The following is a 22,266-nucleotide window of genomic DNA, read 5'->3' as shown; positions in this document are numbered from 1 at the left end:
TGTTGGGGATATAAAGACGAGCTGTATTAAGACATTTAAAATTGATTGTGTAATGTGCAAAAAGACCAGTAGTGTGCATCAACTACACTGATTCAGGTCGTAAATGTGTTTAATACTCAAACAAGATATTTGAAGTCCTCTACAACCTCTCGTCGGGGACCCCCAGCTGTTCCATGTATATGAACTATTCCAGAGTTGGCACACCTGAATCAGGTGTGCTAGTTTAGGATTACAACAAAAATGTGAACTGTCTAGGGGTCCACGAGGAGAGTTGAAGCACTGCTCTACAGAAACACATTCTATAGCAAGACACCTTAGTGTGTGTGTATATATACAGTAACATTTGGAATAAAATAAAGTGACAAATATTTGAAACATGCCATTACAAGTATACAAAACAGTACACATTTACAATTTGGTTTGCATAATGGTATAAGAATATAAATACAGACTCCTGATTTTCAGCTCTCAAGTTAGCACTTTGTGACCCTGTACCTGCCAGAGGGGCAGGGACTAGAGGGAGGAGTCCGTGAGTAGAGTGTGGTTTGATCCTCACGGCGTCCCTGTTTGTTTCGTGACGGGGTGCGTTGTGGGAAAAAGGAGCGGAAGAAGGGTCTTTTCTCTGGGGGCTGGTTGTCAGTGTTGCCTGCTGCTGCCCCACAGCCCCTCTTCTTACAGGAGCCAGGCGTAGCAGAGGGGGGCATCTGCATCTGGGCCAGGCACTCTGCCTTCCTCCTCAGGTCAGCCTTGACCAGCAGCAGGCCGTTCTGCAGCTCCACCAAGGTCTGGTCCTGAGGGAGGGACAGGGTTAGAGAGGATGCTGGGACGGGTGAGTGGAAGGAGAAATGCCACCTGGTGCAGTTGTGTTAGTCTTCTTTAGTGTTAAACCTGACAGTGGGTTGAGTAACAGGTAGTCAGAGGAAAGAAGAAGAGGGGGAGAAACAATGAAAACGTATTGGTCTAGGGAAGTGTCTACAGATTGAAACATCTCTTCACACTGTGGGATATCATAGAAAATGGTAGGGGAAACAAATGCTGTCTCCCACCTGAATTCATTCCTTTTCAGAGTAGCAGAAACATCTGATGCACAGACACAAACTAGCTGCAGCCCTGCCTAACCCTAGTTCCCTAAATGCTGAGCAACAAAGTACCACCCTGGCTCGAGGGAGAATTCTATTCTAGAATAGACGTGTACCTGTTTGGCCAATGTGCCGTCTGCAGCTGCGAGCGCATGGCGCAGCCTCTCCCCGTCTGTGTTGCGGCAGCATGCCCTCTCTCCAGTCTGCAGGTTCAAACCCAGCTTCTGCAGGTCCAGACGCAACTGACGCAGGTTCTGCAGGAGAGGCACAAACATGTTCCAACCCCAGTAACCGTACCAGGTTATAGTGTTTCATACAGAACGTGTGAGAGTGGGCTGGAGTACTGACCTTCTGGCCCTCCACCAGCTTGCGGTTGGCGGTGTTGGTCAGGGCGTCTGAGGCCTCTGGTGGTGTGCGCTGCCCCTGGATACACCTCAGCTCTGGGAGACAAAAAGACAATACTAGTTAGAAAGATCCAGCTCCAATCAACACGTCAACGGTTTAGACTTCCCTCTTGTTCCCACACTCATCATCCTGTCCCTCCCATTCTTCTAACCTTGTTTTTTCTCCAGCAGCTCGGCGCGACACTGGTCCAGCTCAGCCCGCACTCTGCTCAGCTCTCCTGTGGTTGTGGAGGCCAGGCGCTTTGAGCGACGGGGGGCGAGCCCCTCCGAGACCTCTCCCAGGGCCACGGGTGGGAAGAGGGGAAGGGGGGCTGGCTCTGCTAGGGCTACCCCTCTCTTCTCCATGGCAGCAGTCAGAGCCACTATCTGTTCATCACGCTCCTGGGATGGGTGGGAATGTGGAAAAGAATCAACCTTCCGTAGCATGAGAACGCCACCATTTTAAACCAACTGAAATAGCTGATAACTCATCACCGAAAGACTGTCCTATCCCCCTCACCTCGATTTCCTGGTTGTAGTATCTCTTGAGGCTTTTCTGAAGGTTGTTGATCTTGTCCTCAAACCTCTCCTCCAACAGAGCCCTCTCTGTCTCTAGGGTCTGGCTGAAGTCTTTCTCCATACCAGAGATCACCTCCATCATCTCAGAGAACACCTGCTCCCTGATGTTGGCCTCCAGCACCTCCTTCTCCTCCCGCTGCCGCTGCACCTCCCTCTTCAGCACGTCGATGGCCCGCAGCAGAGCCTGAACACAGCACAGAGGTGATTCAGTCATGCACACAGGTTGAGCTACAGGTCTCCACATGCAAACCAGTTGACCGTTTCTTCACAGGGGGGGGGGGACATACATCTGAATCGAACATGGTGATGTCCCCCTCTTCACCATCACTGTCCTCGTCTTCCTCCATCAGAGTGCTGTCATTGGAGTGAGGCTGGGGCTCCCGCAGCAGGGACAGGATGTAGGCCACCCGGGTCTTAGTGGACGGCCCATGGACCAGCTGAGAGAGGAGACAGACCACACCGACCCAGATCAAAACAATCTGCGCTTTAAACCATTTCACCTGCGTTTTAAATTGAAAGTGGGTTTTTTTTTTGTTTTTTTCCCAGGAGAGAGATGAGGTGTGCAGCTATAGTTTTCCTTCACACAAAATATATTAGTGTAACACATTCGGCAGGAAATCGTTTTCATCAGATGAAAGAAGTGCAACACTATGACTAGCAGCCACACAAGTAAATTAGATGACAATGAAAATGCAGGGTATTTTTTTGCAAAAACCATGCATGGTCATCCTTTCTAATGCTTATCATGGCTACATTTCCACATTTTTGATTGAAGTTAATCTTGCATTTTAACTTGCTACTGTAGAAAACCTACACTGGAGGGAGGTACCGGAGAAAAGTAGCCTACACATCAGTCAGAGCGCTGTCTGGTGATCCAATGACAAGGACAAAGATATTTTATCCAAGAGGAGAGGTGCCACTGAAGCACAAAATTAGTCCTTTTTCATTCATGATTTGGAGCCGACCCGACTGAAGCCGAGCAGAATTTACAATAAGAAGCATTTTAGATCTGCGTTTACAAAACGCAGCACAATATTTTTTTTACCGTTTTACCTTTCCTGTGTGAAAAATGCAAAACCCTGCAAACGTCAGTACACCCACTGGCCAGCTCTCTCTGATGCCAGGGCTGTGTAACTGCAAAGTAAGGCATGGTGAGATGGGTTTGTACCTGTGTGGCGATGGCAGAGAACTTGAGGGCCTGGAGGGTCTCGTCGTAGGTGGAAGCACAGGGGTTGATGTTGACCACCATACTGGAGCGCCCGCGGCCGCAGAAGAAGCCCTGGAGGACTCGGGTCAGTTTACAGTCTCTGAACGGCACCACCTGAGGGGCTCGTGGCCTGTAGGGACAGGAGAATGGGTTCATCAAGAGACCATCTGGACAGCACATTTTATACCCCCCCCCCGTCTCAGCCTCCACTATGAAGCAACAGTCGATGTGCCGGGGGCTAGGGTCAGTCTTATATCTGGTGTAATTCTCCTGTCTTATCCGGTGTCCTTTGTGAATGTAAGTATGCTCCCTCTAATCTAATTCTCTCCATGGGGCTGTCGGGCCCTAGGATCATGCCTCAGGACGACCTGGCCTGATGACTCCTTGCTGTCCCGAGTCGACTTGGTTGTGCTGCTGCTCCAGTTTCAACTGTTCTGCCTGCGGCTATGGAACCCTGACCGGTTCACCAGACGTGCTACCTTGTCCCAGACCTGCTGTTTTCAACTAACTCTACCGCACCTGCTGTTTCGATATCTGAATGCCCGGCTATGAAAAGCCAAGTGACATTTACTCCTGAGGTACTGACCTGTTTCACCCTCTACAACCACTGTAATTATTATTTAACCCTGTTGGTCATCTATGAACGTTTGAACATCTTGGAGAACAATCGGGCCTTAATGGCCATGTTCTGTTATAATCTCCACCCGGCACAGCCAGAAGAGGACTGGCCACTCCTCAGAGCCTGGTTCCTCTCTGGGTTTCTTCCTAGGTTCCTGCCTTTCTAGGGAGTTTTTCCTAGCCACCGGGCTTCTACACCTGCATTGCTTGCTGTTTGGGGTTTTAGGCTGGGTTTCTGTATAGCACTTAGTGACATCTGCTGATGTAAAAAGGGCTTTTTAAATTTCATTTGATTGATGAATTCCTGTTGTTCTGGCATAGAGTGTGTGTAGCCTACTTGTTGTTCTGGTTGTGCCTCAGAGCAGCGATACAGCGGCCCAGGGTGTGGAGGGAGGTGTTGATATTGTTGGCCTCCTTCATCCGCTCCCCGTTGCGCTGGTCTTTACAACGCTCTGAGCCAGCCAGGTCACAGACAGACAGCCTAGTGGGACAGAATCACGATTACTAATGCCAGGCCACAGACACTCAGGATAAGACAGTGGGCCGGAGAATGAGAAGCCTGGATGGGACGTACTCGCTGACACGTGTGGCCTGGCCCTGGTCAGCCTCTGGGTGGACGTGCAGGATCCGGGTGGAGAAGATGCTGTGGCTGCGGCTGGAGTTGTGGTTGAGGTGAGTGCTGGCAAAGCTCTGGTTCCTCCGGCCAGCCCTGAGCACTCTCCAAGCCTCCTCTGCACTGCGGACCTGCACCCAGGTGAGGTCTGCACAACACAAACAGCAGCAAAACTGTCAGTAATGTGAACAAACTACAAGGAAAAGCTCTCCAAGATGATCTGCATAATATAGTCACGATTAGAAACCATTCTCTTTGTGAATGTAAGTGTGTGTGTGTGTGTGTGTGTGTGTGTGTTACCTTTCACGTAAGGGTTGCCCTGCTTGTCGTCACTCAGCCGCAGAGTGGCCCTCTTCTTGGGCTGCATGGAGGGCGGAGCCTCCAGCAGGTCGTACAGGAATTCGTTGTAGATCTCGTAGAAGGCCACCCACACAGAGAACTGCACTCCCTCCTCCAGGTCCTCCCCTCCACTGTGGGACAGGCTGTCGGGCTCCAGAAACACACTGTCTGAGTCTGCCGGGAGCGAGAGACAAGGGCATGTTTAGCAGTGGATAGGCAACCACCAGGATTATACAAAAAGGAAAACACTACATATTTCCAATGCCTATATAAATTTAATAAGCATCTTTGTAAAGCTGTGTACATAGGCCTGACTCTAGACTCTGCTTTAGGGTCCACTGGGCGTCAGAGTCCCGAGCAATGTTACATTCAGAACATTACCTTCTAGCTGGGTGGCGATGTGGCTGGTTATGGAGAGTCCACCGATGCCGCTGTCCCAGGTACTGGTGCCGTCACGCATCCGAGAAGTCATGCCACCCTCCTGTGATAGACACGGGGGAGGGGGTAGTGCACGTGTCACAATGTGACTTACAGCAACCTGGCCATAAAACAACCACTCATCTAATGCATCCACACTTCACTTGCTGACCCGTTCTCCCAGTCTCCCTCACCTCTTTGAGCAGAGAGTCTCTGCGGATCTCCTCAGCCCGGACCTCACCGGCGTCCAGCTGGCGTACCTCCTGGTAGAGGACAGGCTTGAGGTCCATGGCCCCGTAGAGGCGGCCCTGCAGCTTCCTGAACACAGACACCAGGGCTCTGGGAAGGAGGCCTGCCTCTCGACCCACTCCTACAGGGGGAAAAGGTCACGTCAGCGCTCGGTGAGATCTCCACTGTTAATATGGTCATACACTTACCAAACAGATAAACACACTGCAGTAGAAACGTTTGCCTTTCTGTGGTTACATCAACAATCCAATCTCACCCTGAACGGTGTAGGTCTTGCCAGAGTTGGTGACGCCGTATGTGTAGAGGAGACGGCTCTCTCCACGAAGCACGTCTCTCACCATCTCCTTCATTGTGCTCTCATAGAAGTCCTGTTGTGTGGTCTCCGGGCCAAAGATCTGCAGAGGTACATATGAAAAGACGCCAGTGAGCATCGTGAACGTGTATGTTACAATGTATTATGTGCGTCATAGTAAAGGCGTTCATCTCGCAGGTTGTTTATGAACGGGAATCTGTAACCTGTGAGAAGCTGAATTTGTGCACGCTCTGGGCGACTCCCCTCTCGGCACACTTCATGTTCTGGGAGTCTTTGGGGGCTTTGAGCATCAGGCTCTCTTCGTTTTGCACACACACACAGCCCTGAAACGAGAGGAAGGAAAATGACACGTCTTGACGTGGAGAATGTCATAATTCATGGCGTCTCGCTCATTAAGTGCAGATCGTACCTGTTCCTCTCCTCTTTCCTTCTCTCCCTCAGTCAGAGGGCGGATACGCAGAAACACCCTCACTCTGTCAGTGCTCCCCTCATCACCGTTGCCTTGTCTGGCCACTCCAGGCTTCACCAACGTTTTCTAAATATTGGACAGATATGTGCGACAGTGCTGTACTTCTGGTGTTGAGCAATGGAGTCGTATGTATCGTTGAACATTTTCATACTATAGGCCTATCACTGATCCCCTTTTGTGTAAATCAGCTACACACTTAGAAAGTATCAATGGAAAGCTGTGTTTGAGGTGCAAAATGTTTGTGAATGAATAAATGACAAGAAAATAAAAAAAAACATACAAGATTGATAGGTCAGATAGACGGTCAGAATGGCTCTGAGCAAATAGTTTAACTTCTGACCAGAGGATAAAGGCTTACAGTGTGTGTGTGTGTGTGTTATAAAGCTCTTATCTTGAAAAGATGACCTCTCTCGTCACTGTGTGACAAGTTGTTGGAGGGCATCACGCCCAATAAATAACTGTCCAGCGTCTACCCTAAAGCCTTTTGCAAAGAAAGGGACACAATCTGGGAAAACTCAAACACTCACAAATAGTCTCCAACTTCACTAACTTATAAAACAGCTGTATCAAATGTAGCAGAAGAGTCAGTGACAAAAGCGGTCATCAGAAACAGGCAGTCATCACAATGTCGTGTTACTTTCACTGATGTACCGGTAGGCCTGTAATAAAGGAACCTTGGATATCTTTTGAGCGCAATGTTATTACTTCAGCGTTAAGGCCTCTCACCTCTCTGATGGATGGCCGATGTTCTAGCCCCGGGGAGATGATGGAGAGCTCAGGCAGAGTGACCCCGTTCAGTCGGCCTCCGACGTCAGCTGCCGTGGATTCAAACACAGCCATGCCATCTTCCTCGTTAGACAGGACTCCACAAGGAGACGCCATAGATAATGCCATAACAACCTGTTGAGTGACTGAATTAAGATTCTGGGATCACAGAGCTGTCAAGGGTAAGTGAAATCAACATCAACAGGTTCTCTTAGTTAGTTGGTGCAAAGGGTCCACTTTCATATATATATATATATATATATATATATATATATATATATATATATATTATGGCAATCTGTTAGAAGGGGACCTTACATAAATTGAGGGCCAAAAGTCAAATTTGCAGGTCTGCAAAAGACAAGACTGGTGTTTATTCTAGAGGGTTGTTATCCCAGTTTGTTTTCCTATCTCAAAAGTGGTTTAATGTCCAACTAAGTCCCACCTCATACGTTATGTAGAGTCAGTTAACGTTATTTGTATGCCTCAATCCAAGATGGAATGACGGCATTATTACTTTTAGACATACAAGTAGCTACAGGACTGTTGCTGCAGAGCTGAAAACGCTGCCAAGATTTTTGAAACCACATAAAGCAATCCATTGGCTGTCTGTTATTGGCAGGTACACGCAAGCAGACGAACTGGTTTGTTTAGCTAGCTAACGTCCCCCGGTGGCTAACATTAATAGTTAACGTTAGGTAGTTCATCGTTTCTTAATAATAATTAGACTACTTAGCTATGTGTTGAAAGTTCTTTTTTTTTCTTCATTTGTCTAGCTAGCGGATTAGCAAAAACAAGCTATCATAGTAGCTGTTACCGTAGACAGTTACTGTTAACGTTAGTTAGCAAAGCCAAGGTCCTTCGCTTCAGGCTGCTTTATCAAGTCAAAGCTGAATTACTTACCTCGTCAGTCAAGGGGATGTAACGGTTTTGAGCGGCGTCTGTGAGTTATCCTCGTAAATGCCCCCCAAAAAAATCGAACTTTTGAAAACGAAACAACTTACTCGATTTAGTCATGAAAGTCCACCTGGCAATGTCCCCTTGTTAGCCTTCGCGCACAGCCACTTCCCTCAACGCGACTACTGATTCAACCAATTCAAACATCGCGCTTCATGTGCACAACCAATCACAGGAAAAAGGTTACACAGATGCTGACCAATGCGAAGTTCGTGGCTACAGACATAGTATTCTATTGGTCAACTAAAATAACTCAAGAATGCGAATTTAGAAAGTGTTTCTTTTATCATTTGAATTGTTTTTGTTATTTGTGGGTTATTTTATATATACAGATGTTCTAATACTGTCTGTTATCAAGGAAAACGCCATTGCATGGACCCTTGTCCTGGATAAAAAATAATCCGGACCGGTTGTAGTCCAAGACTATGACTAGGTTTAGTCTGGTCAAGGTCCGAAACTAGCCCTATCAAATCTAAAGGGAACTGCTGAAAGAGGGAAAAGGGTGATTTTGTGGTTAGAGAGCAAGAACACTATATGCTGTGAGTACAGGGATGGGATTTATGTCACCAATGTAGCAATGAGGGTTTGTAAAGAAAACTTGAACCAGGCAGCATCGCTGGAGGCAAAGAATAAGCACACAGCCACACACCACCTGTGCAATATGTCCCGAATCCTGACCTCTTCCATACAGAGAGGAATAACATTTATTTTATTTTATTAACTGTACACAGGCCAGGGTATCTATCTTATTAAAATGCGACATCAATACAAGGTGGACATTTTTTGATTCACAAAATATTTGGAGGATGCGGGCATCGATCCCGCTACCTCTCGCATGCTAAGCGAGCGCTCTACCATTTGAGCTAATCCCCCGATGTGTCGGTAAGGGACCACATGAGTTTATAAACGAAGAGTTATCAAACACATCACTATGGTGCTGTAAATTGTTCAGTTAATGTACTTATTACTCCTACACAGCGGCAGCCACAGTGAGTCTACGCAAAATTAACATTTCCCGTATTCTCTTTTTCATCTGAATGATCTAATTTGGCTTATACTGTACTGAGTCATATTGGGTGGGTGGAGTAATTGTGTGACCAGAAGATGGCGAGCGGGGTTGGAAGTGAGTAAATGAGCCTGCTGTCAAATTAGATACTGTATATGCTTTTTTAATGCATGGCATCCAAGTGTTCATGAACCGTTTGCACACGATAGTCATGTAATTGATCTAAAGTTAGACGCCATTGCAGATCGGTCAAATCTTTCTAGCCCCTGCTAGTACGAGCTTTGAATGAATGGCTCACTCTTCTCTTCGTTAGCTGACCAGTTAGCAGAAGCTCGCTATTTAGCTATAGTAAGTCACCAGCAAAACATTGCTAGTATGTGCTTGTGCGTATTTTTTGCGGAAGTTAATAGTTTCATATGTCCGCTTAGAAAGGTGTTGATATGGGTGCATCATGACTTTTGAAATATTCGTAGGGCATTTCGTAACACTGCTCCCAAGGTGGTAGCTAGCTCTAGCTAGCGTAACATTTATTTTCACCCGTCCGTACATGGGGTAGAGTCTTGGTATTCAGTGTGGCCTAACCTTCTTAGTTATTTATCTGAGATCTTTTTTCATAATTGTTAGTTAACACAATGGGATTTGTTTTGCAGGATCTTGGGACATCCTGACCTGTAAAATATAATGTGATTACCATAAATGTGTAAAAAAATATATATATTACCTGTCCTGACTAATAAGTGGGCGTCCCCCCCTATCCACTCCTTATCTGCAGAACACAAGTTGCTTGCCATGGGGCCAACGGAGCCATGGTCGGTGAGGGAGAAGCTGTGCTTGGCCACCTCTGTCATGAAGAGTGGGGACCAGAACTGGTAATGCAGCACGCTTGTCGACCTACATCATGTTACTGTAATAATTGTTTTGGACAGACCAGTCGAATCTTAGCCAGCCACCAACTTACACTGAGTAAGACTTCCATTAATGGGAACAAGCAATAGGCTAATTGTCAGGCAATTGATTATGGGAGGAAAGATTTTCGAATAGAACTGGTCAGTCGAATAGGAATTGTGATGATGCAATTATAGGATATCCATACCCACAGGGTGTCTGTCAGTCGAGCCATCAAACCATTTGCAGAGCCAGGACGACCCCCAGACTGGTTCTCACAAAAGGTAGGATATGCTTCAATAGATGAACACCATGAACAAACAAGAACCTGATGATGGCATCTAAAATATATTAGCCTTGGTGCCCACAATGCAGTAACCTTATGGACTCTTGCCGAAAGGGTTGATTGAGTGAGATAGGTGGCATGCATCCTTCAGCGTTTCCCCTATATGCATTTAACAACAGCACACTGCTGTATTCATTATTCTTTTTTCTATTTTTTTTTTATTACATTTTAGATAATTTTTGGGATGATTACATGTTTTCAGTGTAAAGTTAAACAACTAAAACCAGGTATAAAGTATGTAGAAAATGTAATTGACCAACATGTTTCGAAACAAGATCATCTTTGAGAACTAACAATCTTCAAAATAAAAACGAGACAGTCGAGGAGAATCTAAAATGAAAAAAATGCCATGGCATGGGACCCCTATTGATTTAGTTATAATGTTTGAGTCACTCAGATAGCATAAGAACACGGCATAAGCCATGGAAAAATATGTAGAATTGCAGGAAATTAGCTTTAAAACAGCAACATTTTGTCTCTGCTGCCAAGAGGAGGGCCTCTAAAACGGTGCTGATGGTCACGCCCACAGCCACGCCCCCCCCACACTAACTTTGCCACTGCCGCTGAAAAAAATCCTAGGAGAAGCACTGGTACTTTGCATTAACTGTACTTTCCCTAGCCCTGTTCATTTTCCATCACTGTCCTCTTCCACTGTCCTGGGCTGTCAATAAACTGAGTGTGCCGAACATTATGAACACCTGCTCTTTCCATGACATAGACTGACCAGGTGAATCCAGGTGAAAACTATGATCCCTTATTGATGTCACTTGTTAAATCCACTTCAATCAGTGTAGATGAATGGGAGGAGACAGGTTAAAGAAGGATTTTTAAGCCTTGAGACAATTGAGACATGGATTGTGTATTTGTGCTATTCAGAGGGTGAATGAGCAAGACAAAATATTTAAGTGCCTTTGAACAGGGTATGGTAGTAGATGCCAGGCGCACCAGTTTGTGTCAAGAACTGCAACGCTGCTGGGTGCTTCACTCTCAACAGTTTCCCGTGTGCATCAAGAATGGTCCACCACCTGAAGGACATCTAGCCAACTTGACACAACTGTGGGAAGCATTGGAGTCAATATGGGCCAGCATCCCTGTGGAACGCTTTCGACACCTTGTGTAGTCCATGCCCCGACAAATTGAGACTGTTCTGAGGGCAAAAGGGGGTGGCACAACTCAATATTAGGAAGGTGTTCTTAATGTTTTGTACACTCAGTGTATATGCAGCCTGTTGAATTCAAGGAAATAACTGACTTATTCTTCTCTCTCCCTATCTCTCTCTTTTTCATCTAGCACTGTGCCTCCCAGTACTCAGAACTCCTGGAGACGACAGAGACCCCAAAGTGAGCACAGCAGTAACTCTTATGTTGATGTCTTTTCCTGTGTGTGGCTGGATCTGTGATGGTTCTGCTGTTGCATTTCCTTTGACCAGAGGGTGTTGGAGAACATGGACAGTGTGGCTAGCGTGTTAGTCTGAAGGAGGCAGGCAATGGTTTATGGATGACATGATCTTGTCTGGGTTATGTTCATGACACGGGTATCTCTCGCCAGACGGAAGCGCGGTGAGAAAGGTGAGGTGGTGGAGACGGTGGAGGATGTGATCGTCCGCAGGCTCACGGCAGAGAGGATTGATGAACTGAAGAGACTGATCAAAGACACACAGGAGAAGCACAGGTACACAGGCTTTGTGCAATCTGATAGAGGTGGGACTCTCTATTCAAGAGACTCACGGCCTTCAGTAGATCTTTGCTGCTACTTTATTGACCCGACGCTGATGTCAACTGTTGGTCTGCTGCATTCACAGGAAGCTGAAGAAAGAGGCAGAGCTGATCCAAGCCGGACACCTGGACCCCAAACTAGAGGAGCTATGGGGAGAGATTGTGCAGTATGAGACTTTCTGTTACCATTTCTGTATCTAATTACCTGTGTCTATTTGTGTTTTTCTGAAAACAACGACGACTTTCTGTGCCTGTCAGGAAGAAGAAACAGGGAGAGGAGGAGGCAGACGTGAAAAGAAAGGCCATAGATACAGCTTATCTAGGTAAAAGATGACCCACCTCATGCACACCACAAGCTGCTTTTGCCTGTAGTGTTTCTTTATCTGCTCGGTAAATATAACAGTATTTCCTGCTATTGCTCCTTGGTCACCCCTTTGTATCAGTCTTATTCCAGACCTTGTAGAACTCAATATACCAGGCAGTATACAGGTTGATTCAGATGCGTTTTTATGTTTCTTGAATGATTCAATAAACCCACAGGGGATGTTGAAATAAAAATCATGCCAAGGGGTTTGGATGAGGAGCTCTATCAGAAAGTATATCTAAGGCTGAGATAGATGTGTACACAGCCACAAACGCTGGTCAAAGTAATTAGTGGATCAACTGTAGTGTGATTGGTCAAACTAAGAACAGTCTCACCCCGACGCCCCACCCCCCTTCCAGCCAGACAGGCGGTGAAGAACACCCCTAAACGAGTGCCCAGTGTGACCGTGCGCTCTCCCCCGGGGTGCGGCTCGCCAAGCCTCGAGTTCTGCCAAGGGGACACACCCCAGAGCACACCCGAGGACCCCAGCACCTCAGTGACTGTGAGTCCCTGTCAGCGACAGGGGAACGGGGCAGGGGCAGGGGCAGGTAGAGAGATGATTGGAGTTCAGTAAAAACATTCTGTTTTTGTCAATTTGTCATTGTCAATTTGATGTGCTGCCACATGCTACACGAAATGCCCTTTCTTCGGTCTGCCTGCCCTACTCCCTTGCATGTTATATCCCTCCTTTTCCCTTTTCCCAACTTCATTTCCCCCCTCCTCTCCGTAGGCCCCAGAAGCAGCAGGGTTCATGCCCCTGACTGAGGCCTGTGGGATGGTTGGTGCAGAGTCAGGCCTGGGCACTCTTCTGGATGACTCCCCACAAAAGAAGCTCTTGGGCCAGAAAGCCACGCCACCACCATCCCCTCTCCTCTCTGAGCTACTGAAGAAAGGCAGTTTCATATCCACAAGCCCCAGACTGGTATGTCCTAGAGGAAACATTATATTATGCCATAGGGATTGTTCACTTCCATACTATTTAAAAACATCCACATGTAACGACCCATAGCCGTTTCAACATCTCAGACTCGTCGTCAGATGATTCCTGTTGCAGTTACAGAGGTGTTGTGTTTGCCTTATAGGTTGGAGATGGTGACCTGCCTGGTAATATGACAATAGCACATGACCTACAGCTCACAGGCTCCATTCTCCCTGGCTGTCTAGCAACAGGTACACACACACACACACACACTTGTTCTTTTGCATAAACACCCAGCAGAAAGCTTGCTTCTAGAATGTTTGCAGATGTGTACCTGTCCATGTATGCGTTTGCTAAACTTAGGTAGTCAAATAGTATTTTTTTTTTGTATTGCTTAGCGTGGCATTTGTGATTATAGATCAAGGCTCTGTGCGCTGTGCGTGTGTGTGTGTGTCTGTGTGTGTCCATGTGCGCTAGGTGCCCCTACACTCTCTCGTCTGCTGGAGGCTGGGCCTCAGTTCTCAGCTCCGCTGGGCTCCTTGTCCGGCAGCACAGACTCCTCCAGTGCTCTTCTCACTGCTGCTGCACCCCCCACTATGGAATCCCCCGCCTCACTACACACAGGTCTCTCCCGTTCCCTCCCTCCCTCTGCTTTTATACAGATCCTCTTCCTTCTTCTCTCGTCACTTCCTCCCCAGCATCTTTTCTGTGTCTTTTCAACTGTACACGGCATCTCATTCCATCTCATCTCCTCCGACATGAACGTGAAGCCTGTCACCATGATCATGTCCTCCATCTGTTGTCTTTATGCAGAGATTGAATATGAATCATTATAAGGCTGTTAATGCTACCTATATATATATGTGTGTGTCTTTTTATAGGCAGGGATGAGGTGGAGGCCTCCCAGCCTGGCCCAGGGGAGGGGACAGAAGAGGGCCAAGTGACGGTGCCCTACATGGGAGATGAATTGGACCTGGAGACAGTGGGGGACATCATCGCCATCATTGAGGATAAGGTGCTCGTCCTCCGCCTCACGCACCTAAAAACATTGATGGATACCTGTTCTGCCTGTAAAGCCATAGTTATATCAGCCTTCTCTCTAATAATAACTGCATAATAGGTCTTTCTGAGGTGTTTTGAAGTGGTGCAGGTAGCCTAGCGTTTTCAGTGCATTGGGCCAGTAACCGAAAGGTAGCTGGTTCGAATCCCAGAGCAGACTTGGTGAAAAATCTGTTTATGTTCCCTTGAGCAAAGCACTTAACCCTAATTGCTCCTGGAAGTCACTCTGGATAAAAGTGTTCTGCTAAATGACAAAATATGTAAAAATGAAGTGACAGGCTCTAACCTCTCACTCTATAGGGTGATGAGAATGCAGAGGCTCTGGATGCGGCTGCAGTGGAGGCCGCTCTGTCCCTGTGTGAGGAGACAGGCCACGCCCTGTCTGGCCCCCCCTGGGAGCCCGGGCCCTTCAAGCCCCCTGAGTCTAACCCTGCCGCCCCCACACGGGCCCCACAAGCCTCCTCCTACTCCTCTTCCCTCCACGGCAGTCTGGAGGTGAAGAGGGAGAGCCTGGAGATACGGGGTGGGGCCTCTGCATGTGACAGCCAGGACAACTGTACCTCAGGGTACACACACCCCCTGGGCATCAGTGGCCTTCCTCCCTCCTGCTCGTCTATGATGCTGGAGCACAGCCAGCCTATTGGCGCTCGTCTGCAGCATGGGGTCATGGGCGGGGCCGATGGGGAGGGAAGCCCTGTCTCTCCCCATGCCACCATCAAGTGTGAGAGTGAAGAGTGGACGCAGCAAGGAGCTGACACACCACACGCAGGTATACACACACACACACACACACACACACACACTCATAGCCCTGGCACATCAAACTGACAGCCATACAAGATGCCAAAATCAACCTGTTATGTTCTTAGCATGAATGTCCGTTTCTCTCTCTCTCTTTTCACTTTGTCCCTCAGACTCTGAGGGTGGCCCCATGACAAGAGGACACTCCAAGGTACACGTCCCACTGAAGAGAGAACAGACTTGTGCTGAGACCTGTTATCCTTTTGTTAGAACGGGGCTCTTCACCCTTTTCTTGCCAAGGGACCCCCGCCCAGGTGACCCAGGGAACCCCATCATAAGTTAACAAAAAAAAGTCCTGTCTTATTATCAATCACATTCATTTATAAAGCCCTTTTTTTTTTTACATCAGCTGATATCACTAAGTGCTTGTACAGAAACCCAGCCTAAAACCCCAAACAGCAAGCAATGCAGGTGTAGAAGCACGGTGGCTAGGAAAAACTCCCTAGAAAGGCAGGAACCTAGGAAGAAACCCAGAGAGGAACCAGGCTCTGAGGAGTGGCCAGTCCTCTTCTGGCTGTGCCGGGTGGAGATTATAACAGAACATGGCCATTAAGGCCCGATTGTTCTCCAAGATGTTCAAACGTTCATAGATGACCAACAGGGTTAAATAATAATTACACTGGTTGTAGAGGGTGCAACAGGTCAGTACATCAGGAGTAAATGGTGAATCATCAGGTGAATGGTAATGACAAGAGAAGAAGTAATCCAAATGTTCAAATGAATTGATTTGGTAAATATTTTTCGTTAATTTGACCTCCCACACATTACAATTGGAAGAGGAAGTATGAACTCGTACCACTCGCAGGCCCTTTTTCAAAGCCTGTGTGAGATACTCCGATGAGTGGAATTTGGTCAATATTAGGAGGACAAAGGATTCCCCTCTTTTCTACTGTAGGTATCTAACTCACTCTCTCCCCATCTCTCTGTACCCGTGTTGCGTGTGAAGGAGGAAGAGGAGGGGGTGAGCGACGGAGAGGAGAGGAGTGCCTCAGAGACTAAAGAGGGCCTGGATGGGGGGGATGAGGAGGCCTACCTGTCGGAGGCAGAGGGGGAGACCGAGCTGGAGCCCCCAGCCAGTGAGAGTGAGGACGGTTACAGTCTGCACACAGCCTCCTCCTCTCTGCAGCTCCACACCACCGCAGACTCTATCCCCAGCAGCCCTGCCTCCTCCCAGTTGTGAGTCACACACACACACATACACACACACACACAAAGAATGTCTCTATCATGTCAAAATGCCTTGTTCCTTTTCTTGGCCTATGCAGTTCAATGTGCAGTGAGGACCAGGAGGCCATGCAGGCTCAGAAGATCTGGAGGAAAGCCATCATGCTGGTATGGCGAGCAGCCGCCAATCACAGGTAACAAGCTCGCCCATGGAACCCAGGTCTACAGCAGCACCATGCACCCTGCCTCTCATTTTAGCTTTTGAAAGTGATGCCCTTGCTCTTTTCCTGGTGCAGGTATGCTAATGTGTTCCTCCAGCCTGTGACTGATGACATTGCCCCGGGCTATCACAGTATTGTGCACAGGTAAGCACTGACACAGGGGACAGGCGCTTTCTCTGCTGGCTTGGTCGCCCCACTTAGTGGATCTGTTGGACACTCTGACCCCCTCCGTTCTCCTCCGCCCCAGGCCCATGGACCTGTCCACCATTAAGAAGAACATTGAGACCGGTCTGATCCGCACCACGGCAGAGTTCCAGCGGGACATCATGCTGATGTTTCAGAACGCGGTGATGTACAACAGCTGTGACCACGACGTGTTCCACATGGCCCTGGAGATGCAGAGGGACGTCCTGGAACAGATCCAGCAGTTCCTGGCCACACAGCTCATCATGCAGACCTCGGAGTCGGGCGTCAGCGCCAAGAGCCTGAGGGGCCGGGAGAGCACCCGCAAACAGGACCCCTCGGAGAAGGTGCTCCTCTCAGTGGAACCGCACGGGATAGAGGGTCTTTAGATAGGAATGGGAGGAGAGGAGAGAGTATTGGGAATGGAGAGTCTAGGAGAGGAAAGGAAAGTGAGGATTTGGGGATGCAAGAAGTGACAGATTAGTGATCTGTTTAACTGCAGAGGAAAGGAGAGGACACAAGTCTCTTACCTTTTGGAAGGCAGCTAAACACAGTCCTAGATTTTATAGGAGGGCACATGTATGTCAGTCATGGTGTTTTCCTAATGCATGATCATGTGCTTCAGTGTTCATTTTATCCATTTCCCCACTGACATCCTTCTCTGGTGTCCATTCTGAGTTGCCATCGATGGAGACCATACTGTTGGTGGGCTTCATGGGCTTAGATGGTGATCAACTCATGATAGTAGATAAGAACCTGACTCCATCAAATAATAGTGCTACTACTGTTTGCATGACAGACAAGAACGCAAAATAGCCAAACGCATGTACTGCACCCATACCTGTGCAGATATAGGGACAACTCGAGACAAAGATCCCTGCGAGTCCACGCAGTTGAAATCAAATCAAAGTTGATTTGTCACGTGCACAGGATACAGCAGGTGTTAACAGGGCAGTGAAATGCTTGCTTTGCAAGCTCTCCCTCAACATGCAGTAATACTAAGTCATATCAAATAAATACACACCAGAAACTACACTGTATACAGGATCAGGCCCAGTACCAGTCAATGTCAGGGATACTGGTGAAAGTTTAGTTAAGGCTATGCATATGTAATCTGGTTATATTTCTCTCAACTCTCTCAACTGTCAATCTGATACACACACACACTGATATTTTCTTTCTCATCCTTCATCCTTCATCTTTTCACTGCCTCTGTGTCTACACTTGTGTGTGTGTGTTAGCTTCATTGATCTGTGTTTGTATCTGCGTCGTTTGTGTGGGTGTGTGTGTGTTTTTCATGTGTGCATGTCTACTGTGTGTACCCCACTTCATTGCATCAATGTGTGTAAAGACATAGCCATGGCAGCGCTCCAACCTTGTGTTCCTCTCCAGTGTCTCTGGCTGGTAGATAGTCTCAAAGCAGGAGAGAGGGTCAAGGTTTAGGGGGGGGGGGGGGGGGGGGGGGGGTTTAGAATTAGTTATTTTGGATTTAGTGGGGCAGATCCAATTTGGATTATAGTATTTTTAAAATATATTTTTTAGGGGTGGGTTAGCTTTAATATTGCACATAGATTGTGGCTTCTATCAGTGTAATTGTCTGCATCATTTCCAATCCCCCTTATGTTTTTTTTTTTTTAAATACAGTACCAGTCAAAAGTTTGGACACACCGACTCATTCAAAGGTTTTTCTTTATTTTTAATAAAGAATAATAGTGAAGACATCAAAACTATGAAATAAGACATATGGAATCATGTAGTAACTGAAAAAGTGTTAAACAAATTAAAATAGAATTATATTCGAGATTCTTCAAAGTAGCCACCCTTTGCCTTGATGACAGCTTTGCACACTCTTGGCATTCTCTCCACCAGCTTCACCTGGAATGCTTTTCCAACAGTCTTGAAGGAGTTCCCACATGCTGAGCTCTTGTTGGCTGCTTTTCCTTCACTCTGCGGTCCAACTCATCCCAAACCATCTCAATTGGGTTGAGGTTGGGTGATTGTGGAGGCCAGGTCATCTGATGCAGCACTCCACTGTCCTTGGTCAAATAGCCCTTTCACAGCCTGGAGGTGTGTTTTGGGTCATTGTCCTGTTGAAAAACAAATGATAGTCCCACTAAGCGCAAACCAGATGGGATGGCGTATCGCTGCAGAATGCTGGGGTAGCCATGCTCGTTAACTGTGCCTTGAATTCTAAATAAATCACAAACAGTGTCACCAGCAAAGCACCCCCACAGCATCACACCTCCTCCTTCATGCTTCACGGTAGGAAGCACACATGCAGAGATCATCACTCTGCATCTCACAAAGACAGCGGTTGGAACCAAAGATCTCAAATTTTGACACATCAGACCAATGGACAGATTTCCACCGGTCTAATGTCCATTGCTTGTGTTTCTTGGCTCAAGCAAGTCTCTTCTTTTTATTGGTGTCCTTTAGTAGTTGTTTCTTTGAAACAATTCAACCATGAAGGCCTGGTTTACTCAGCCTCCTCTGAACAGTTGATGTTGAGATGTGTCTGTTACTTGAACTCTGTGATGCATTTATTTTGGCTACAATCTGAGGTTGGTAACTAAAATGAACTTATCCTCTGCAGCAGAGGTACCTCTGGGTCTTCCTTTCCTGTGGCTGTCTTCATGAGAGCCAGTTTCATCATAGCACTTGATGGTTTTTACAACTGCACTTGAAGAAACTTTAAAAGTTATTGAAATTTTCCACATTGACTGGCCTTCATGTCTTAAAGAAATGATGGACTGTCGTTTCTCTTTGTTTATTTGAGCTATTCTTGCTGTAATATGGACTTGGTCTTAGCCCTATTTGGTAAATCTTCTGTATGCCAACCCTACCTTGTCACAACACAACTGATTGGTTCAAACGCATTAAGAAGGAAAGAAATTCCCTAAATTAACTTTTAACAAGGCACACCTGTTAATTGAAATGCATTCCAGGTGACTACCTCATGAAGCTGGTTGGTTGAGAGAATACCAAGAGTGTACAAAGTTGTCATCAAGGCAAAGGTTGGCTACTTTGAAGAATCGCAAATATAACATATATTGTGATTTGTTAAACACTTTTTTGGTTGATGACTCCATATGTGTTATATATATTTGGAGTAAACTAATGTATAGCAATACTTAGGCTTCTACTTCCAGTTCATTGCGACAGTATATTTTACAATTCCGTCAGTTATCTTTTTGTTTGTTTTTAGGCCCATCCTTCAGCTACCCTCAACCCCTCCCATCTATCTCTATCTCATCCCGTTTTGATTTCTAGCTGCCACATATTTTTCCACTGGGATGTTTCACAAAAGCTCTGAACCTTTCTATTCTCGTAGTTTCTACAGATTGTAAATGAAAGATAAATATTTTTGCTAAGAGTATTATAGTATTTGAAACTAAAGTATTAGCAATGCTACAGAATTTCATATTTGGCCAAAAGTCACATGGTACAAGTTGTTGCATATTGGAGCACACGTTTTAAGATGGAACGCTTATATTTAGTTAATCACAAAAAAGGCTCCAATGATATCTTCACAATCCAAGTGAGGAATTGGTTACCCACCTGCATTTAAGTAAAGGACTTGGGTCAGTTGTTGGACCACTCCTGTGAGAAGATGGGTCCTGCTTCAGTATGCGTTCCCACAGGTTCATATTCTATACAGTATTTATAGTGTCCATGAGTAATGACGTTCACTTATTTTATACCCTCCATGTTTTTCTGTATATGATGTACCTCATTTCGCAATCTTTTTGGAGGGGTCTTATCTTTTTTTTCTTTTTTAGTGCAGTTCTCTTTTCTTTTGGAGTGTGTCGTCAGCGTGTCGTCACTGTGTGTACTCCACTACTTTTCTTCTTTCCTTGTTCTGTGTGTCTTTGTTCCCTCTCTCTGACTATCCTCTGTCCTCTCACAGGACAGTGTCCCCATGGCCTCTCCTGCCTTCCTTCTCTCTCTCTTTGTAAGTACCCAGTCTGCAGGTTATGAGCTGCAAGACTACAGCTGGGGTATTTGCATTCTGGCCCCAAGTCAGATTGAATACTTGCCTGACGACTCATCCTGAATTTGATTTCGTTGCTCTATCGATCGCTCCATGCTGAACCTGCTATCCTGGAAGTTGTTTGTGCTGACGTCAAAAATGACGTGATTCGTGTAGGCCGGCTCTGGCCCAGCCCATCGGTTTCTGTTACCAATCAGAGCGGTCAGAATGTGTTCGCATTCGAGAAGCAAATCCAGACTCATCATGGAGAAGAAACGTTAGTGGGAGTGGCGTTTGGCCGGAGCGATGTGGATGGGTAGACAGGCAAATTGAATACCCCTGCTCTATAGTATTCTCTTTCTTAAATTTCCTCTTTCTCTCCCTCTTTCTCTCTCTCACACACATACGCTCCTACAAACACATGCAGGCAAAGAAACACAAATCGGCTCGCCAACTTTCATGCACACAAGCTAATTGACACATGCGTTTGCAAGTTGCATTGAATCTAAATGTTGAACCATGTTTCCTATCATGTTCAAACAAACACTAAATATGAGGGCCAGTCTGTCCGGTGTTGTCTAGGGTGATGGCTTTGGACCAGAGTTAACCCATCCCCTCTCTGTGCTTCTACAGGATGGGGGCACCAGGGGGCGCCGTTGTGCCATAGAAGCTGACCTGAAGATGAAGAAATGAGTCGCAGGGAGCACCTGCAGATCACTCTGGATGGAGTACAACTGATTGGTATCCTCTATCCATGGTCATGTCCCAGTTGATTAAGGTAACGAAGGACACCACAGTCTGGGTCAATGTCGTTTCATGTCCTCTCACTTCAACTGGACATGGTATGTCTGGCTGAGAGAGCAATGCAATTCCAGAATTGCAGTTTAGAGCAAACGCAACTGAGAGAAACATACTCCAACTCCTGAATCGAGTCCCCTCTTAAACTGAGCAAGGCATTGTGACGTAGAAAAACTGAGTGAGGAACCGTTGGCTGGATGAGATGACTAGGGTCGTACTGTACGTGTCTGTCAACACAAAACTGAAATGCCTTGCATTGTGTATGTGTTTCATGAGTTTAAGTCCTTTGTATAGTATTGTACAGGCATGTCCCTTTGTGTACATATGGTGCCTTTTTAAAGGCAATGAATGTTTCAAAATAATAAATATTTGTTGCAAGATTGTGGTCCCCCAACTTAGCAAACCAGGTAGTGTGTGATTTTGTTTTTGTTTTAAAGAAATCCAACAAAAAGGACTAAGGCTGTGACTCTAAGGCAATCCATTTTGAGCATTGTCGACAATGCGCTATTTAAAGGCAATGTTCCCAAGTTTGTGGAGACGGCATTTATCGTAAATGCTGCATGTCGGCTCAATCGAAAATGACCTTTTAAATTGGCACATTGTCGACAGCGTGTGATTTAACTGAATCCCACCATAAGCTCGGGTGTAACACCAGTATATACAGTGCATTCGGAAAGTTTTCAGACCCCAGAGTTGCTGTTCGACCGAGTTTTAAGTCTGGGCTCTGGCTGGGCCACTCAAGGACATTCAGAGACTTGTCCTAATGCCACTCGAGCATTATCTTGGCTGTGTGCTTAGGGTCGTTATCCTGTTGGAAGGTGAACCTTCACCTCAGTCTGAGGTCCTG

The 22,266-nt window shown here is 46.6% G+C and overlaps 2 protein-coding genes and 1 non-coding gene across 8 annotated transcripts; 1 reads left to right on the top strand and 2 right to left on the bottom strand.

The window, feature by feature from the left end:
* Positions 1-91: 91 nt before the first annotated feature.
* LOC106603038 (kinesin-like protein KIF20A) lies at positions 92-8,166 on the bottom strand. 5 transcript variants are annotated; one of them, XM_014196165.3, is made up of 17 exons: positions 8,036-8,166; positions 6,993-7,166; positions 6,207-6,332; positions 6,001-6,120; positions 5,741-5,879; positions 5,430-5,605; positions 5,200-5,299; positions 4,780-4,992; positions 4,441-4,627; positions 4,204-4,347; positions 3,210-3,378; positions 2,329-2,478; positions 1,983-2,225; positions 1,636-1,864; positions 1,428-1,519; positions 1,196-1,333; positions 92-791 (listed from the first exon to the last, which is right to left on the bottom strand). In XM_014196165.3, the coding sequence occupies exons 2-17, from the start codon at positions 7,158-7,160 to the stop codon at positions 474-476; spliced, it is 2,712 nt and encodes a 903-aa protein (XP_014051640.2). In that variant the 5' UTR covers positions 7,161-7,166; positions 8,036-8,166; the 3' UTR covers positions 92-473. The 5 variants fall into 5 exon arrangements, with proteins under 5 accessions (XP_014051640.2, XP_014051637.2, XP_014051638.2 ...); XM_014196162.3 differs by having other exon boundaries at positions 6,993-7,177; positions 8,036-8,163; XM_014196163.3 differs by having other exon boundaries at positions 6,993-7,177; positions 7,935-8,122.
* A 622-nt stretch (positions 8,167-8,788) lies between these two features.
* trnaa-agc (transfer RNA alanine (anticodon AGC)) lies at positions 8,789-8,861 on the bottom strand. Its single transcript has one exon. It is a non-coding gene; the product is annotated as a tRNA-Ala (tRNA).
* A 29-nt stretch (positions 8,862-8,890) lies between these two features.
* On the top strand, positions 8,891-21,826 carry LOC106603037 (bromodomain-containing protein 8). Of its 2 annotated transcripts, XM_014196160.3 has the most exons (19): positions 8,891-9,111; positions 9,767-9,863; positions 10,094-10,163; positions 11,516-11,565; positions 11,774-11,896; positions 12,027-12,107; positions 12,199-12,263; positions 12,664-12,806; positions 13,035-13,226; positions 13,387-13,474; positions 13,701-13,847; positions 14,105-14,238; positions 14,583-15,051; positions 15,197-15,234; positions 16,030-16,259; positions 16,349-16,441; positions 16,544-16,612; positions 16,716-16,998; positions 21,255-21,826. In XM_014196160.3, exons 1-19 carry the CDS (start codon positions 9,093-9,095, stop codon positions 21,312-21,314), a joined length of 2,451 nt encoding a protein of 816 aa, XP_014051635.1. In that variant the 5' UTR covers positions 8,891-9,092; the 3' UTR covers positions 21,315-21,826. The 2 variants fall into 2 exon arrangements, with proteins under 2 accessions (XP_014051635.1, XP_082830558.1); XM_082974432.1 differs by lacking the exon at positions 13,701-13,847.
* The last annotated feature ends 440 nt before the right edge of the window (positions 21,827-22,266 follow it).

Source organism: Salmo salar, chromosome 04 (assembly GCF_965601325.2).
Source record: "Salmo salar chromosome 04, fSalSal1, whole genome shotgun sequence".
Classification (NCBI taxonomy): Eukaryota; Metazoa; Chordata; class Actinopteri; order Salmoniformes; family Salmonidae; genus Salmo; species Salmo salar.
Note: the sequence above shows the minus strand (reverse complement) of the source record. Positions and strands in the feature narration are given on the sequence as shown.

Bases quoted from the DNA above. Each gene is read 5' to 3' on its own strand.
- LOC106603038 (XM_014196162.3), bottom strand. The intron at 5,300-5,429 runs GTGAGGGAGACT...TGTCTATCACAG, and splicing joins GAGACTCTCTGCTCAAAGAG to GAGGGTGGCATGACTTCTCG. The intron at 1,520-1,635 runs GTTAGAAGAATG...TTTGTCTCCCAG, and splicing joins GCTGCTGGAGAAAAAACAAG to AGCTGAGGTGTATCCAGGGG.
- LOC106603037 (XM_014196160.3), top strand. The intron at 11,897-12,026 runs GTACACAGGCTT...CTGCATTCACAG, and splicing joins GACACACAGGAGAAGCACAG to GAAGCTGAAGAAAGAGGCAG. The intron at 12,807-13,034 runs GTGAGTCCCTGT...TCCTCTCCGTAG, and splicing joins ACCCCAGCACCTCAGTGACT to GCCCCAGAAGCAGCAGGGTT.